The sequence below is a fragment of the Psammomys obesus genome, unplaced genomic scaffold (assembly GCF_907164565.1).
Source record: "Psammomys obesus unplaced genomic scaffold, mPsaObe1.curated_primary_1811, whole genome shotgun sequence".
NCBI lineage: Eukaryota > Metazoa > Chordata > Mammalia > Rodentia > Muridae > Psammomys > Psammomys obesus.
Window position 1 is genome coordinate 19,103,115 of NW_026596039.1, and position 16,177 is coordinate 19,119,291.

Below are 16,177 nucleotides of genomic sequence, written 5' to 3' on the forward strand. Positions count from 1 at the left end.
TTTTTTGGTATACAGTGTTAAACTTTGTAGTCAGTGTTCAGTATTAAACTGTACATCTTCCTTTGTACAGAGAACTCGGCACTCCCTTTCCTAATGTAATAGCAAGCCGTGCCGGCGTCCTATAGCTGCTCCCGTAGAGCCTTACCTTTACTCGCAGAATACTCATTCCAGCTCCAAACTTGTGACATTTCCAAGACCTTTTTACCTCGGAGGTCTCCCAGACAGTTCTTGAAAGCAGTTCTGTTTGGCCTTTCTGTTCTTGCTTTTTTTCTGCCTCCATCTAGTTCATAAAATAGTTAATTTTATGAATGTTAATGATTAAATTAAAATTGTATTGAAATTTTACTCTTAACCTGGCTAGCACCCAAATAATTGAGACTGGACTATTATATTTGGTTAGCAAGCTTTATGGCACAACAATTGAGCAGTATTAGTCTGTTTTAACTCTGTTAGCTAATCTGGCTTAGGGAGCCAAAACCTCAGAGATACTTGCACATCTTGCCTGGCAGGTTGGTGTTGTAGCACTCAGGGTCCAACACGGGGTTTGACCTGATTTAAACATTACATGCCCTCCATATTTGTTGAACATTACATGGTAACACCTTAAGGTGTTCAACTTTTATGTTCGATTTATTAGTTAAAATAATAAATCTGAGCTGGACAGTGGTGGCACATGCCTTTAATGCCAGCACTTGGGAGGCAGAGGCAGATCTCTGTTAGTTTGATGCCAGTGTGGTGTACAGGGTGAGCTACAGGACAACCAGGGCTACACAGAGAAACCCTATCTTGGAAAACAAAAATTTACTGGCCTGATGTCTTACTGCCTGAGTTTGAGCCCCAGAGCCTACATAATGGTAAGAAGAACTAATTCCCACAAGTTTTCTTCAGACTTCTACATGTGTACCACGGCACATGTGCACAATAAGTAAATGAATAAAATGTTTTACAGTAAAAATTGAGAAGAAGCTAATACCAGGAGAGGGAAGCCAAGAGTTTACAGTATTTAGGAACTGTTGGAGTAAAGATCTGAAGCAGCCATGGAATCTGGGGCCTGATAGAGGTGGTGTGTGAGGTAAAGGCTGAGAGATGCAGTCAGAATAGAAGGCTTTGTGCCAGGGTAAAGTTTGTTGTAGTATATCTTTAGGCTTCTCTTAACAGTCCCTTTTGCTGCTATGTCACACCTTCTGGCAGCTTTAATATATATAGATATATATGTAGGGGCTGCCTACACATTGCTAGTCGGAAGGTATAATTTGCAGGTGATTTTGAATCATAAAAAACATGCTACCACTCCCAGACTGCAATAGAATAGACTCAGTTAACAAAGGAATCCCATACCCATCAGGTGAGTTGTGTTCCCTGTTCAAGAGATACAGGACATAGAACCTTTCCTACCAAAGGGCCACATTTATTTGACAATTACATTACATTGAGAGACACTTTGTTTTAAGAGTTGGGCAGGAGAAAGGCTAGACCTGGGTGGATAAGAGGGGAAGCTTGGATGTGGTCTTACCAGATTGGGGCATGGAAAATGTCAAAACATATATGTGTATAAGGAGAGAAAGGCCTGAAGTGGTGTAGACTGGAATGGAGAATACATACTGATAGTATGAGACATGGCAGACATAGGCAGTATTAGACCACTGGGTCCCTATGACCTAAGAGACAGCCTAGCCCCATGCTGTGGAAATGAGCAATGCAGGGAGGAGCCTCCTTTCCTGGCCCATGCGGTGTGTGCTTGAATTGCTTTCCTTGATACCTAAGGTAATGGGAGCCCAGTGCTCTGCTTGTCACGAACTGGATACAGTTATCTCTCCCTTTCTTTCTTCAGTACAGCTGTAAAATACATATTCTCTGATATTCAGGGAAACCCAGCAACTAATTTGGCTAGGTCCACCGTCCAACCCAAACATAATTAGGTTTGGCCCATGTTCAGACTGCCAGTGTTATTGTTTGCAGTGTACACGCTATGCTCTTGCTTCCTTTCCTTTGGGGCTTATTTTACTCCTCCTGCCTGTTTTTGATAAGCCAGTCCGTCTTCTTGAACTTTCTTTAAAATGTTTAAAAGGAACATTTTGTGATTCTTGTGTGTTCCTTTTAGAGAAGCAAAAAGCAGCTCCAGTAAGGCCCCCAGCATATGACTGCAGGCAGAGAGGATTCTAGCCTGTCTTGCTCTAGGTTATAGAACTATGCCAGTCCATTAGCAGTGCCCCTTTCCCTCAGCATAGACCAGGGAGATAGCAGGAGACTCAGTTTCCAGCTGTCGTAGCTCCTAGGCAGGATGGAGAGTGTTTGTGTCCCCTAATACCCAGTTTAATTCATATTTTTTCAGGGCTGTGAGAGGACAGCCATCTGAAAATGAATCTGCTTGTTCCCAGAGAGCTTTCTGTCTGTATACAGCACAAGAGCTAGGCTTGGAAAGCTTGATTTATAGTGTAGTAGGCCATCCCATTTAAAACCCTATGGTACTAGTTTAGATAAGTAGGCAAAGGCGTGCAGACTGAGTGAAGCTCTCCTTTCCATGATTTTGCAGGTAAAGAAGTTTTTTGTGTTGTTTTGTTTTGAGGTAGATAGGTGTGTGACTAGTCGGACAGGACATCTGAGGAATCTTGAAAATTCAGCTTTTTCACTGCTATCAGGGCTTCATAATTAGTTCTGATAATGTGTGCCTGTCTAAAACAGGCCATCAAAGTAAAATAACTGCTTTAATCACTCTTGACATGTAAGGCCAGGCTGCACCTTCAGCCTTGGCACCTGTGCCACCAGTGACTTACATTTTAGAAAGGGGTGGAAAGGAAGGGAGACAGGGAAAGAGGGAGGAGACTTTCATTGGTACTGTTTGTGGCCTTTGCCCATAACAGATGGGAGCCAGGTAGGCAGAGGCACTCAGCTGACATTTATTTTGATGAATGTTAGGCATTTTTCATTATGTCTTCCTTGCATTAAACTGTATTATACTGCCTTACTTGAGAAAACAGAGGCCTGAATGCTATAGAATTGAACTTTCTGCTTGGTTCCTTTTGATAAAGTCCATAGCAATAGCCTTCTTGTGTCTGATTTGGATAATCTGCACAGCCAGAACTGGATTCGTGATAGAAGTAAAAGAAATTTCTCTAGAAATGAACAGTGGGGCAGTCAGGCTTTTCTAAACAGGATGATGGAGCAGTGGAATGATGATAAAACCACAAGAAAACTAATGTTTCAGCTGGGTATGGTGGCACACGCCTTTAATCCCAGAGGCGGAAACAGGGGGCTCGATGTATATTCGAGCCCAGGGTAGCCAGGGCTGCACAGAGGAAACTCTGTCTCAAAAAACCAAAAGAAAACTAGTGTTTTTAGGCTAGATCATAACTGTCGTGAGGTTTGTGTCTATATATTTGACCATCTGCTGAGCTCTTGCCTATATTTAAGACAGAGATGCAAGGAAACCATGGCTACTGGCGTGAAAGGGCCACCTCCCTACTCGAAGGAGTTGAGGATATGGGGTCCAAAATGCTAAATGCAGATAGTGTGCCCTCCTCTGATTTTGTTTTGTTGTTGTTTGTGGTTTTTAGATGTGTATTAATATTAATTGGCTGCATGTATGTCTGTACTAAGTATGTGCAGTACCCACAGAAGCCAGACAAGTCAGGTTCCCTGGAACTGGAGGTACAGATGTGAGCTGCCATATGGGTGCTGGGAATCCAATCTGGATCTTTTGAAAGAGCAGCCAGCACGCCTAGCCTCTGAGCTGTCTGTATTTGCTTCCTCAGACAGGAAACTAAAAGGTCTTCTTTGTCAGTGGGTCTGCTCCTCTAGGGCCAGTCCAGCATTGCATTTGTAAGATAGCGTGTTATCTTGGGGAGAAGGAGACCTTCTATACTAAGGCAAGGGCTTCAGATCACAAGTTTTTACTTTGGTCTGATCTCTGAAATGTTTCTGGTCTGCAGATACTGCTATACGTGGGGTACACCACATAAACTTTTCCCAAGTATACTAGGTGCTGGACAGAATTCTTAGAATTTTGCTTCTGGCGAGTGAAAAATGTTTTTTAAAGTAGCTTGACAGTTGTTTCGCTGTATTCCTGTCTGATGGCCAGAACGTCGGGTAATATGCAAATAGGGAGAAAATGACAAATTATTGGAGAAAACAAGTTGCTGGCTAAATTTCTTAAACTAAGTGAAAGAGAGAAATAAGAGGAAGCAGAGAGCAAATGGGTGGAAATTCCTGCCAAGAAATTGATGAAAATAACAGTGTTTAGAGGGGCCAGAAGGCTAGTTAGTATCTTTTCCAATTCTTGGGGAAAAGGAGCAGCCTGTTTATGAGGAAAACTTTGGGAAAGTGTGTAGTTTTATTGTGACGGGATGCTGTGACATCTGTGCATAGTGGCCTAAGCTGAATTGCTAAGGATGGAAGGCAAGTTTCTCCCTGTTTTTTGTTGATTTGATCTAGAGCAGGGTTCTCAACCTCCCCATGGCTACCACCGTTTCATATGTTTCTTCATGTTGTGCTGACCCCCTGCCTTATCATTTCATTCCTAGTTTATAACTGTAATTTTGCAATTGTTATGAATCATAGCATAAATTTCTGTGTTTTCGGATGGTCTTAGTTGACCCCTGTGAAAGGGTCATTTGAGACTCCCCACCCTGGCTATGACCCACATGTTGAGGAACTACTGATCTAGAATATGTTATATAGGTTGTCATTTACTCCTCAAGCATGCCTTAGCCTTGAAGGTGGCTTGGTCTTGTTGAGACAGAGTCTCTACACAACTCTGGCTGTCCTAGAACTCACTGTGTAGACCAGGCTTACCTCTAACTTGAAATCGGACTGCCTCTGCCTTCAGAATGCTGAGATTGAAGTTGTACTCCAACATGACTGGTGATCTTAAAAAGTTTGGTGTAGAATAAAGTTTATTTGGTAGTTTTTGCCTAACATGCAAGTTCTCAGCTCAATTCTCATTACTGAATAAACTGAAAATGGCTGTGCTTGCTTGTAATTCCAGAAATTAGGAGGTAGAGACAGGAGGATTTGGAGATCAGGGTCATTCTTGACTACATAAGCTTAAGCCTTGGATGCTGTCTCAAAAAAAAAAAAAAAAAAAAAGGCTGGCATGTGCAGAATCTGCATAAAATGCTCTTTTTTTTTTTTTTTTTTTTAAAAACTTGATTTCTTATAATACGTTTTCCTTGCTCCTTGCCTCTGTTTTACCACAGACTCTGGCCTGGTGGTCCCAAGTATTTCCTATGAGCTACATAAAAAGCTTTTATCTGTGGCTGAGAAGCACGGTCTGACCTTAGAGCGGAGGCTTGAGATGACTGGTGTGTGTGCCAGTCAGATGGCACTGACTCTTCTTGGAGGACCCAACAGGTGAGTGGCTCTAGACTGGCAGTGCTGCATGTGGTGTGGCAGTGCCTATCTGGTCAGCCCACACATTCCACATGCACATAGGAGCTGCTGCCAGGCAGTCCCCGTCCCATCTGAGCCCTTTATGCTGCCAAGGTTCTTTGCCCTTTCTCTTACTCATCTCCTGGAAGTCCTTACTCTTCCTTCTTTGCTGATAGCAGTGTCTGGTTCTTTGAGATCTCTGCTGTTTGTCAGGCCTGACTTTAAAGAACCTTGCAGAGATCTACCCTTTGACACTCAACCTTTCACTAGAAAGCACATTAGTCTTTGTTGTGGAATTATTAATATTTGGTTCATATAGTTATTAAGGTAGCAGTTATCCCTTAACCCACTATTTTAGAAATAAATGGACATGGAAACCTGTTAGATTTTTAATAAGCCTTATTACACCTATGACTGGGCAGATATTAGCCCTCTAAGCCAACTTGTTTCCCGTCCCCAAACCCCATCCACTTGAGCTGTTCCTGCTCCGTCAGGGCAGTCCTCAGAGTAAACTGCTTTTGGCCACGTGTTGCTGCTTCATCCTAACCGTGGTGACCTGCTCCTTTCTCCTTCCTCCTCTCTCTCCCAAAAGCCTGAGAACCTATGCTTCACCTACCACTTTCCTGCCCAGCCAGGTGTAGGCGTTTTATTTGCCAATCAGGGACAATTTGGGAGGCAAGGTTTACACCACATCATTTTAGACACGTGAGGATTTGCTAGTGAGGAACTTGGGGAGCAAGCAATTAGCATTTGAATCCATAGGAGCTCCAGGTCAGCCCAACCAAGTCTTGAGCACCTAGTGGACAGGTGCTTTCTGCCTGCCCAAGGGCCGCTGTTAGTGCAGAGCATGGTCTTACCAGGGGGTGTGTTCTAGGTCTTCTGCTCGACACTGAGCATACCAGTGACACCCCACACTGCTCATGTCCTCTAGTAGTCTGGGGAAGTCTTTTGGGAAATACAATGAGTTTCATAGTGAAGGAAGCAGAGAAAGTATCTAGGAATTCTCTGGCTACAATGAGCTGGACAGTGGTTCTAAAACAGTCTTAACGAAAACAAGATTGATCCAGAATTGATAGATTTCACTCTGGCCACTACTTCTTGCTTTGTAGAGTTACGAGTATTCGTTCCTCTTTGTGTTTTGCGTGGGCAAGTTCTTTGCTGTGCAGGGCCCCTGATGTTCCTGTGCAGGAAGAGGAAAGAGACTCCCGAGGAGGAATAGCTTCCTGCATATCCTACTCTCACAGTGAGAGTAAGAATGAGTTTTGGAATGAGTTCAGTGGGGAGAAGAGTTTTGGAAGCCATTAAGTGGCTTTCTAGAAACTGTGGGGGCAGCCTGTGCGTGCCTCACCAGTGCCTTCTTTTCTAGCCAGCTTCTTGTGACTTTGCTGCTGCTGCTTCCTCTCCTCTTTCTCCGCCTTCTCTTTCTTCTCCTCTTCTTTTCCTCCTTCTTTTCTTCTTTTTGGTTTTTCAAGACAGGGTTTCTCTGTGTAGCCTTGGCTCTCCTGGAACTCACTCTGTAGACCAGGCTGGCCTCAAACTCACAAAGATCCACTTGTTTCTGCCTCCTGAGTGCTGGGATTAAAAGTGTGCACTACCACCACCTAGCCTTAGAAGAATCACAAATCTAAACTTTTATATAAAAAATAACCAACCATTTCCACCTTAAATCTTTAAGGTGCACATCTACTCATTAATAATTTTTATTAAAGCATAACAGAAAATTGAGGGCAAAATCAAGTATAAGGAATGTCATCTCAGTCACCTGCCCAGCTTGAGAGTCTCACAACAGCCAGTCCTACTCTAGGCTGTTGTTCCTGCTCACCAACTTCAAAAAGTCTCTGGTTTTACTATTAAGAATGTACTTTCCTGAACTTCAAACTGTTCTCTAAGATTTTCCACCAGAGCCACTAACAAAAACATCTTTACCTAACCTTGCTAAACAATCTGTATTTCCAAGTTCTTTCTAAGGATAGTGGTCATTGCTAACAATCTGTATCTCTTCATTTTTTTTCAAGGGTGGTGGGTGAATCATTAGTCTGTTCCAGCAGCAATGCCTGAAAGAGATCAAGCATTATTGTGACTGTCAGTGATGCTGCCTGGTGAGGGACTGGAAGCCTTGGTAGAGTTTTCCTACAGCTCATATATTAGGAAGGATATGGTGACCACAAGGACAACAGAGCTGTGCTCCATATAGCAAGTAGTCCTCAGGACACTTAGTCCTTGGGGTTGTGCCTCTCCAAGACACCTAGCGTGTCTCGTGTGCTAACCAGTGGGCCTCATTCCGTGAGTTCTACAGGTGTTTTGCTGTTCCTCCTGCATGGCTCACCACTTCTAATGCTGTGACCTTTACTACAGTTCCTCATGTTGTGGTGACACAGCCATAACATTATCTTCGTTGTTACTGCATAATTGTGTTTTTGTTATGAATCATAATGTAAATACCTGACACAATCCCTTTGAAAGGGTTGTTCAACACCCCACACACAAAGGGATCACAGCCTACAGGTTGAGAACTGCGGGTCTAGAGGCAGAGAAAATGGGGTAGTGACTCGCTTGGTGTCTGTGTAGAGTTTGCTGCTAAGTTCTCTGAAGTATCTTTGTGAAGAGAAGTCCTGAAATTCTTTTCTGTCTTGGCAGTACCAGTAATCTCCCTCCCTGTAGGTGATGGTGATTGACACTGTTCTACCCCAAAGTCTTGCAGTTCACCTCTTCTCTACCTTGCTGCCTGTGTTGTGGGATCAATCCAGGGCTGATCCAAACCTCCTTAGCATTGGCTCTCATAAGACAGAGGCATGTCAGCTGTGACTAGCAGGAAAATAGACTTTTCTTCAAGTCAGGTCCTGCCCTGATGCCTAAAAATCTCAGTTGAGAATTTCTATTTCCATTCATTCACACAACTCCCTAGAAAATAATAGGAGTCGTCCACAGCACTGCCCTCATCAGATTATTGGCACCTCAGGAGCAAACCTGGATTGGCAAATAATCAAGGACAGTAGGCGTTGAGAAGAGGAGAAAAGTTAGCATGAGTGAGAGGTGAGAGCCTTGATCTAGAAAGCAAAGAAAAAGTAGCTCAGAGTTTGAAAGGTGGGATGTTTGCAAGGCCTTTGGGGCTGACCGGCTCTGCTGCTGTCCTGGCTCAGATCCAGCACTTTGGGTGAGTCCACTCCAGCCTCTGCTCTGTCTGTGGGCTTCTGGGCTGTGTGGAGGAGCCAGTTGCCAAGTGGAGCTGGTCCTGAGTCAGCCAGATAGCCTCCAGCTTGGGGCTACTGCCTGCCTTACTGGTAGTCAGGGTTCTAGAGCCTGGGTGCTGCCTGAGGGCTATGAACTTGAAGGTAGAACCTGGTGAGCCTCAGGGCAGCTAACATCGAGGATAGGGGGATGTGCAGCAGCCTGGAACTCCCACAAAGCCTGTTCCAGGTGCCCTGCCTCACTGCAAGATTACCTTGACTCTGGGCAGCAGCAGGATAACCTAGATGAGTCTAGTATTTATGGTGTGTCAGAGACAAGAGGTCTTGAGCCAGACCAATGAATATTTGCATGTAAAACTGTTTGGGTAAGAAAATAATACTATGTGACACACTGCAGTTTCCAATGCCACTATGACAAATGAATATGAAATGGGGAGGTAGGAAAGATGAGGAGCAGAGAGGTACATGTGTGGTGGAGAGAGGCCAAACTAGAGACTCGACAGGAGTGACAGGTGTGAGAGAAGGCTTTGTGTTACCACCAAGGGACACGTGGCTGCTCATAGCCTGTGCTGTTGCAAAGGGCCATGTTGATGCCTGTGGTCTCTCGCCACTGGAAACTGCTGAGGTCCATAGTACATGCCATTGCCAGAAACCATGTGAATGTCTGTTGTTTGTGCTCCCACTGACCGTAAAGGGCAAGGAAGCTACTTTTACAGTGGCATTGATGAGTGTAGACTCACAGTTGAGAAAGAGGGACATGGAAAGCTTTAGTGACAACCCCAACTCCTACTCCCCAAAATAGAACAGGAACTTTAAGAGAACTCTTAAAAGCTGTGACAGGGATGCTGTCACAGTTGATGGTTTCTGGTGGGGGTGCAGGTACAGAAGGACTCAGCTTTCTTTAAGGGGCTGGACACTAGGAATTTGATCATGCCCCAGTGAGTATATCAACCACATAAATTGGACTATTGGTGTGGGGTTTTTTTGTTTGTTTGTTTGCTTGGTTTTGTTTTTTGTTTTTTTGTAGACAGGGTTTCTCTGTGTAGCCCTGGTTGTCCTGAAACTCACTCTGTAGAACAGGCTGGGCTCAAACACAGAGAATCCTCCTGCCCCTGCCTCCCTGTGTTGGGATTAAAGGCATGCACCACCATTGCCTTATTGCCTTTTTCTTTCTTACTCTTTTTTTTCTTTATTCTTTTTTTTTTTTTTTTGTATGTGCACAATGGTGGGGGCAGACCTTGGAGGACTGGGAAGTCAATGTGATTGGGATGCATGATGTGCAATTCTGAAATAGTCAATAAAATATTATGTTGCCAAAAAGTAAAGGCTGTTTAGTCACAGGACATCATTTGAGGATGGGCAGGATAGAGCCTTACCACTGCAGGAAAGAATGAAGAGCCTGACATCGCTGGAGTCAAATAACCTTGGGGGGTTAGGGTCAGAGATGGAGCAGTTCCACCACATGGAGTTTTGGACCTAACTGTTCACATGAAGATGTTCTTGAGTCAGAACATAGTTCTGACAAACAGAGTTGTATGTTACTTTGTTGTGGGTTAACTAGTGGGAAGAACAGGCAGTGAGGGCCATGCTACAAGCCTGGCAGACTTGTAGAGGGCTTGGGTTTCTCTGGGGCCTAGGGCTTGGCCAGCAGTGGGGAGAGTTAAGGTGCCCTTGAGAACAACAGGCATCTGTCTTTGTGATGGGGACTGAAGGGATTGGCCCAGTCTGTCCAGTAACTGCTTCTTCACTTGTGTGTTCTAGGTTGAATCCTAAGAATGTCCACCAGAGGCCTACAGTAGCCCTGCTGTGCGGGCCCCATGTGAAGGGGGCTCAGGGTATCAGTTGTGGGAGGCACCTAGCCAACCATGATGTACAAGTCATCCTCTTCCTTCCTAACTTTGTCAAGATGCTGGAGTCTATCACCAATGAACTGTCTCTCTTCAGCAAGACCCAAGGTCAGCAAGTGTCTAGCCTAAGAGGTAAGTAAGCATCAGCACTGCGGTGTAGCCCAAAGGTAGAACATTTTCTATGTAAGGACCTGGCTTCACAAAAAAGTGCCTCTCAGTATGGGTCAAAGCTTCCTGTGTCCTTGGTAGCATGGCAGTCTGATGGTGCCACCTGGTGGGGCCAAGTAGAAAGGCATCACATGGGTAGGAAATAGGGACAGAATGTTCTTGAGTTTGAGGCCAGCTGGGACTATATAGCAAGAATCTCTGGGGAAGTACATGTGTATGTATGTACACATGCACACATACACACACAATGTTCTGTTTCCAAGGGGTCTTTAAATTACCTATAGGACAAAGCCCAAGCCCTACCCTTTTGGCCACTCAAAAAGAACTAGATATCCACTATCTCATTTCATAAATATTTACGGGACAAGCACTAGTCCCAGTTCTGGGAATAAACATGGCAATGATTTTTTTTTTTAATCCGTTTTCCCAGCTACATGTGGTGGTACATAGCTTTAATCACAATACTTGGAGGCAGAGACAGGCTGATCTCTGTGAGCTCAAGGCCATCCTGGTGTACATATCAAGTTCCAGGGCTACATAGTGAGACCCTGTCTCAAAGAAATAAAATTGTTTTCCCATGATGGGATTCAGACTGTGGTTAGGAGAGATGAACCTACAAGTAAGTATCATTAGGTCAGATACGGAGTAAAATGCAGCAGGAAGAACAGAGCATGCTGGAAGGCATAGAGGAGAGTGCTTCTGAGTTGGATGGTAAAGAGTCTTGGAGGAGGTCACTACAGTGGTTTGAGATTTGACTCCAGGTGGGATGGAGAGTCATTGGTGGCACCAGCAGAAAGATTATCTACTAGGATATTTCTTTGTGACAGAATCTCACTGTATAGCCACAGTTGGCCTGGACCTCACTCTGTAGACCAGGCTAACCTCAAACTCATAGACTCAAACCTGTTTCTGACCCAACTCAGCTCCTAGACAAGCTTTGGGATACAGAGGGTTCTAGATGCTCTTAGGAGAATTAGGGGTAGCAGATAGCTGAGACAGTAGTTATGCTAAGAGGAGGTGGTGAAAAGTGGTTAGCTTTTGAGTCATTTGTGAAGTTAGAGTCAGATTACTGGAGAGAAGCAAGAAAAGAAATAGGAGTGGCTCCAGTGAGCAGCTCAGGAGGCCTACGTAGAGAGGTTCTCAGCTTTTAGGGGCCAGCCTGGGCAACTCAATAAAACTGAAAAGACAAGGAGCTGGAGAGATGGCTCAGTGGTTAATTGCAATTGCTCTACTTTCTGAGGGCCTGGATTCAATTCCCAGTACCTTCATGGCAGCTCAAAAATATATGTAGCTCCAGGTCAAGGTATCTGACACTGTCTTGTGGTATCTACACATGTAGTGTACATTTATACATAGACATAAAATAAAAATAGAGCTCTCTGTGTGTGAGAGAGACACAGAGAGAGAATGCTGTGAATTTTTTTGACCTGATTAAATTGCCTCTGAAGTGGGACTTGTCAGAGAAAGAACACCTCAGGTTAGATGTTTGTTGGGTGTTCAGGAATTGGGACCACCGCTGCTCAAGCAGGAAATTCTGTGACTCTAGACTAAAAGGAAGGATCCAGTCTCGCGTTCAGAGGCTGTGTTGAGGGGCACAGAAGCTGTCATTAGTCTGGAAAAGGAGAGTCAGAGGACTGAGTTCTTTTGTTTCTGCAGGCAAGGAGTGGGTCAGGGAGGGAGGAGGAGGTGCAACAGCCTGAAAGCCAGGTGGAGGCCTGGGATACTTAGGAAGCACAGTTTTGGTGTAGGAAATTCCTACACTGTAAGTGGGATTTAAGTGAAAATAGGATAAGAGAGCAAAGATGGTCCAAGAGAGAAAGACCTTGCCAGAGGCCACATGGCAAGTGTGGAGCCTAGACCAGAACCACAGGTTTCTGTGCACATACAAAAGGCTCCACTTTTTTTTTTTTTTTGTTTTTTGTTTTAAGGGTTCCACTCAATCTGTTGACTGATTCATGACCTACAGGAACTTTATACTCATGAGTTTTTAAGTAGGGAAGCTGTGAGTCTCTAATTGAGCACTATCATTAAGTAGGCTGAGCTCTAAGAAGAATGCTGGGAATGGACTGCAGTCTGAACATGCGGTGCCATGTTCCAGCCAGTCCTTCCTATGGCTATCTAAAAATCTTCCTGTGGCAGCTGCTCCAGGAGCTTGGGGATAATAATGACTGTGCAGTTTAGTCTCATTATTGTTCCTGTCAGGTTAATCCTAGCTTTGCATACATGTCAAGACTTTCTGTTGTCACTGTTTCTGTCAAGTTAGTCCTAGCGTGCATTCATGTTGAGACTTCCTGACCCTACTGTTACAGAGGACTATAGTCTAGTCAGAGCAGAGAAGTCTTTTCTTTCTTTCTTTTTTTTTTTTTTTTTTAAGATTTATTTATTATTTATACAACATTCTGCCTGCACACCAGATCTTACTATAGATGGTTATGAGCCACCATGTGGTTGCTGGGAATTGAACTCAGGACCTTTGGAAGAAGAGTGGGTGTGCTTAACCTCTGAGCCATCACTCCAGCTCTCTCTCTTTTTTTTTTTTTTTTTAAGGAAAAAATACATTGCTATTACATGTTACTTAAGTCTGTGTGGATGTGCACATTATGGCATGTTCATGGAGGTCTAAAGGATAACTTAGAGAAGTCAGTTTTCTCCCCCACCATGTGGGTCCTGGGGATTAAACTCAGGTCATCTGGCCTGGCAGCACTGAACCATCTCACTGGCTGTTAGAGACCTTTAAGCTCTGGGAGAACAGAGATTGTTTTTCCCTGTTCCTGAGTTTGGACTGAGTGGAGGATCCATGTGCATGAGGAATTCCTGCGGAAGGGCAAGCTGGCTAGAGAGTACGATGTACAGGCCAGCCTTTGAATAGAAACACCTATTGCCAGGTGGTCTTTCTGCTGGACCCTGAGAGCATCCCTGAGAAGGCTGGCATCATTGGGGTTAGTCAGATGTAAAGCCCTAGCTGCAAGGCAGAGGAGGTGAGGGCTTTATGCCCTTGAGAAGGCTGATCTTTGGAGTGGTACTATCTAGAAAACCAGGTGTCCCTGGAGCTACCTGAGGCCTGGTTTGGTCTGCTGTCTGCTCCAGGAATTTTCAGATGCATTCTTTCCATCTGCAGATCTTCCTACTAGCCCTGTGGACCTGGTTATCAACTGCTTGGATTGCCCTGAGAATGCCTTCCTGCGGGATCAGCCCTGGTACAAGGCAGCTGTGGCCTGGGCCAACCAGAACCGGGCACCAGTGCTCAGCATAGACCCTCCTGTGCATGAAGTTGAACAGGGCATTGATGCCAAATGGTCCCTGGCACTGGGCCTGCCTCTGCCCCTGGGGGAGCATGCAGGCCGAGTCTATTTGTGTGACATTGGCATTCCCCAGCAGGTCTTCCAGGAGGTTGGCATCAACTACCACTCACCCTTCGGCTGCAAGTTTGTCATACCCCTACATTCTGCCTAGAAGGGTTCTGGGCAGTTGGACCCTGTATTCCCCTGCATTCCTGCCACCAAACCCAACAACGGACGCCTTAAGGATGTGAAGCTTTGTGGACCTTGTAGAGTATCTGTTCAGTTTGTTTCTTCTGTGAGAGAGCAGAACTTGCCTGCCACCTTCCCTTCACCAGGGAAGGCTTTCCCACTGGCATGCATGTCAGGAATAGACCAGTGGCTCCAGGCATCTTTCTATCCTACCTGCCTCCATTCAAGTGGGGCTTTGTTTACAGACATAGGCAGCTCTAAGACTGTTTCAGGTTTACAGCCACTGGGCATGGGCTGGCACCTTGTGGGGTGGGCCAAGGCCTTTTGGGGCTTCCACCTACTCCATTTCAGAAGGCTTTATGTCTCTCCCATGCTCTCTCTGGCCCTGCAGCCAGCTAGCCCCCTCTTCCTCTAATCATGTAGATCAGGCTGCATGGCAGCTGTCCAGAAGACAGACCTGTGTTCTCCTTAGATCCTGAGAGCTGTGTCTCTGCTTTCCCCCAGGGCCACCCAAGTTTGGAAACTTTGGACTCTCCTGAGATGATCCAACTTTGTGTTGGGACTTTTCCTGAGGAGTACATGGGATGGTGCCTATGGTGAGATTTTAGACTGGCTGCTTTGCTGTCACCTTTAGCAGTTTCGTGCCTGTCAAGCTACAGTGCCCACTTCCCAACAGTGCCCACTTCCTGGTTGGGATTCAGACTTTCAGGATGCAGCTTTTCAGTATTAGGGAAACCCTAGAAGAGCTTGGTGCTGAGCCAGAGGAAGCTCCCTGGTGCTTCTGCCCTAGGCCATCACTTCCTACCTCCTTGCCCATAAATACTCCTCGTCTGCCCCTTCTGTCTCTGGAAATGATCCTCTACAGCGGTCCCAGGTCATGTCCTCCCTCCTGCTATGACTTCACCCCAGTTCTTAAATCTGGGTTTTAATCCTTTATAGTTGCCCTTCCCAGGTATGCAGACTCGGGACAAGTGGCCTGTCTCTAACACCAAAAATGAGCTCAGTTCTGGATGACCTTACTGGGGAAGCCATGGAAACATCGCACTGCTCAGATCCTAGGGCATTCATTATTCTCAGGATCTTACTGGGCTTGGGTCCTACAGGTTAGTGAGATAGGACCATGCCTGGAGCCTTAGCAGAAACCTTTGCAAAGGACTTGTATTTTGAGGCTTCTTCCTGCTGTGTCCATCCCTGGTTGCAGGGTATTGGTGGACAGGCAGATGGGCTCACTAAGATGTTTGGGTAGAAGGTAAACCCTGGTACCATGGATTTCAGGCTTCTTTACTTACCGGAGCATGGCCAGGAACAGATGGTGATAGCCTTTCCTTTATTTCATCTTTTCTCTAAAATAATCCCCAGCTATAGAAAAGAGGCAAGAGGAATGGGAGCATCACCTGCATGTCAGGACTTTGTTGCTTTCAAGCTAGGCCTCTTTTCTAAAGGCAGGGTTACAATTTGGGCAGCAGGCAGCCACTACAAGTTACTAGACACTTACAAAATAAGGTAGGACTCTGATCCTGAAGGTGATTACTAGCATTAAGTTCTGGTGACCCTGAAGTGGTCAGACTTAAGACTCACCCTCTTCTCCTTGCCCTTTGCCTGGACCTCTCTAGAGTTATTGAAAGTGTTCTACTCCTACCTGCAGCTCTTTTTGGAAGTTCCTGCCGAGTTGCTGTTTTCAGTCAAGTGGTCAAATCTGTCACTAATGCATGCAGCTCCTGGGGAACCCAAAGCCAGCACTAAAATAAAGTGACAGAGCTCTTTGCTATCTGAACTGCTTTGTAGAGTGTGAAGTGCCGTTTCCCTAATCCCTAGGAGCCTTCCCTGATCACTGATTGTTGGTATGGTTATGTACATAGGGACATGATGGATAAGGCAAAACCAGATTCTCCTTGGTTAGCTATAGGGAGCCGTGTGTCCCTTGAAATGAGAAATGCCGAGCGCCTTCTTGGTCTGGCAAGTCTTACACCTCATCCCTATCCTGGGGCCAAAACTCAACTCTCTATAACCCTAGAGCAGTGGTTCTCAACCTTTCCAAATACTGCGACTGTAAAATTTTCATTGCCACTTCAAAACAGTTTACTCTTATTATGCATTGTAGTGTTTTCTGGTGGTCTTAGGTGGTCCTGTGAAAAAG

The 16,177-nt window shown here is 45.2% G+C and overlaps 1 protein-coding gene across 2 annotated transcripts in view; it reads left to right on the forward strand.

The window, feature by feature from the left end:
• Edc3 (enhancer of mRNA decapping 3) overlaps positions 1-15,814 on the forward strand; it is a 41,955-nt gene extending 26,141 nt beyond the window's left edge. For both annotated transcript variants that reach the window (XM_055622420.1, XM_055622419.1), the window contains exons 5-7: positions 5,196-5,349; positions 10,317-10,534; positions 13,689-15,814. In XM_055622420.1, coding sequence (XP_055478395.1) covers positions 5,196-5,349; positions 10,317-10,534; positions 13,689-14,023 — 707 coding nt within the window. In that variant the 3' untranslated portion in view covers positions 14,024-15,814. The remainder of the gene's footprint in view (positions 1-5,195; positions 5,350-10,316; positions 10,535-13,688) is intronic.
• Positions 15,815-16,177: the final 363 nt, after the last annotated feature.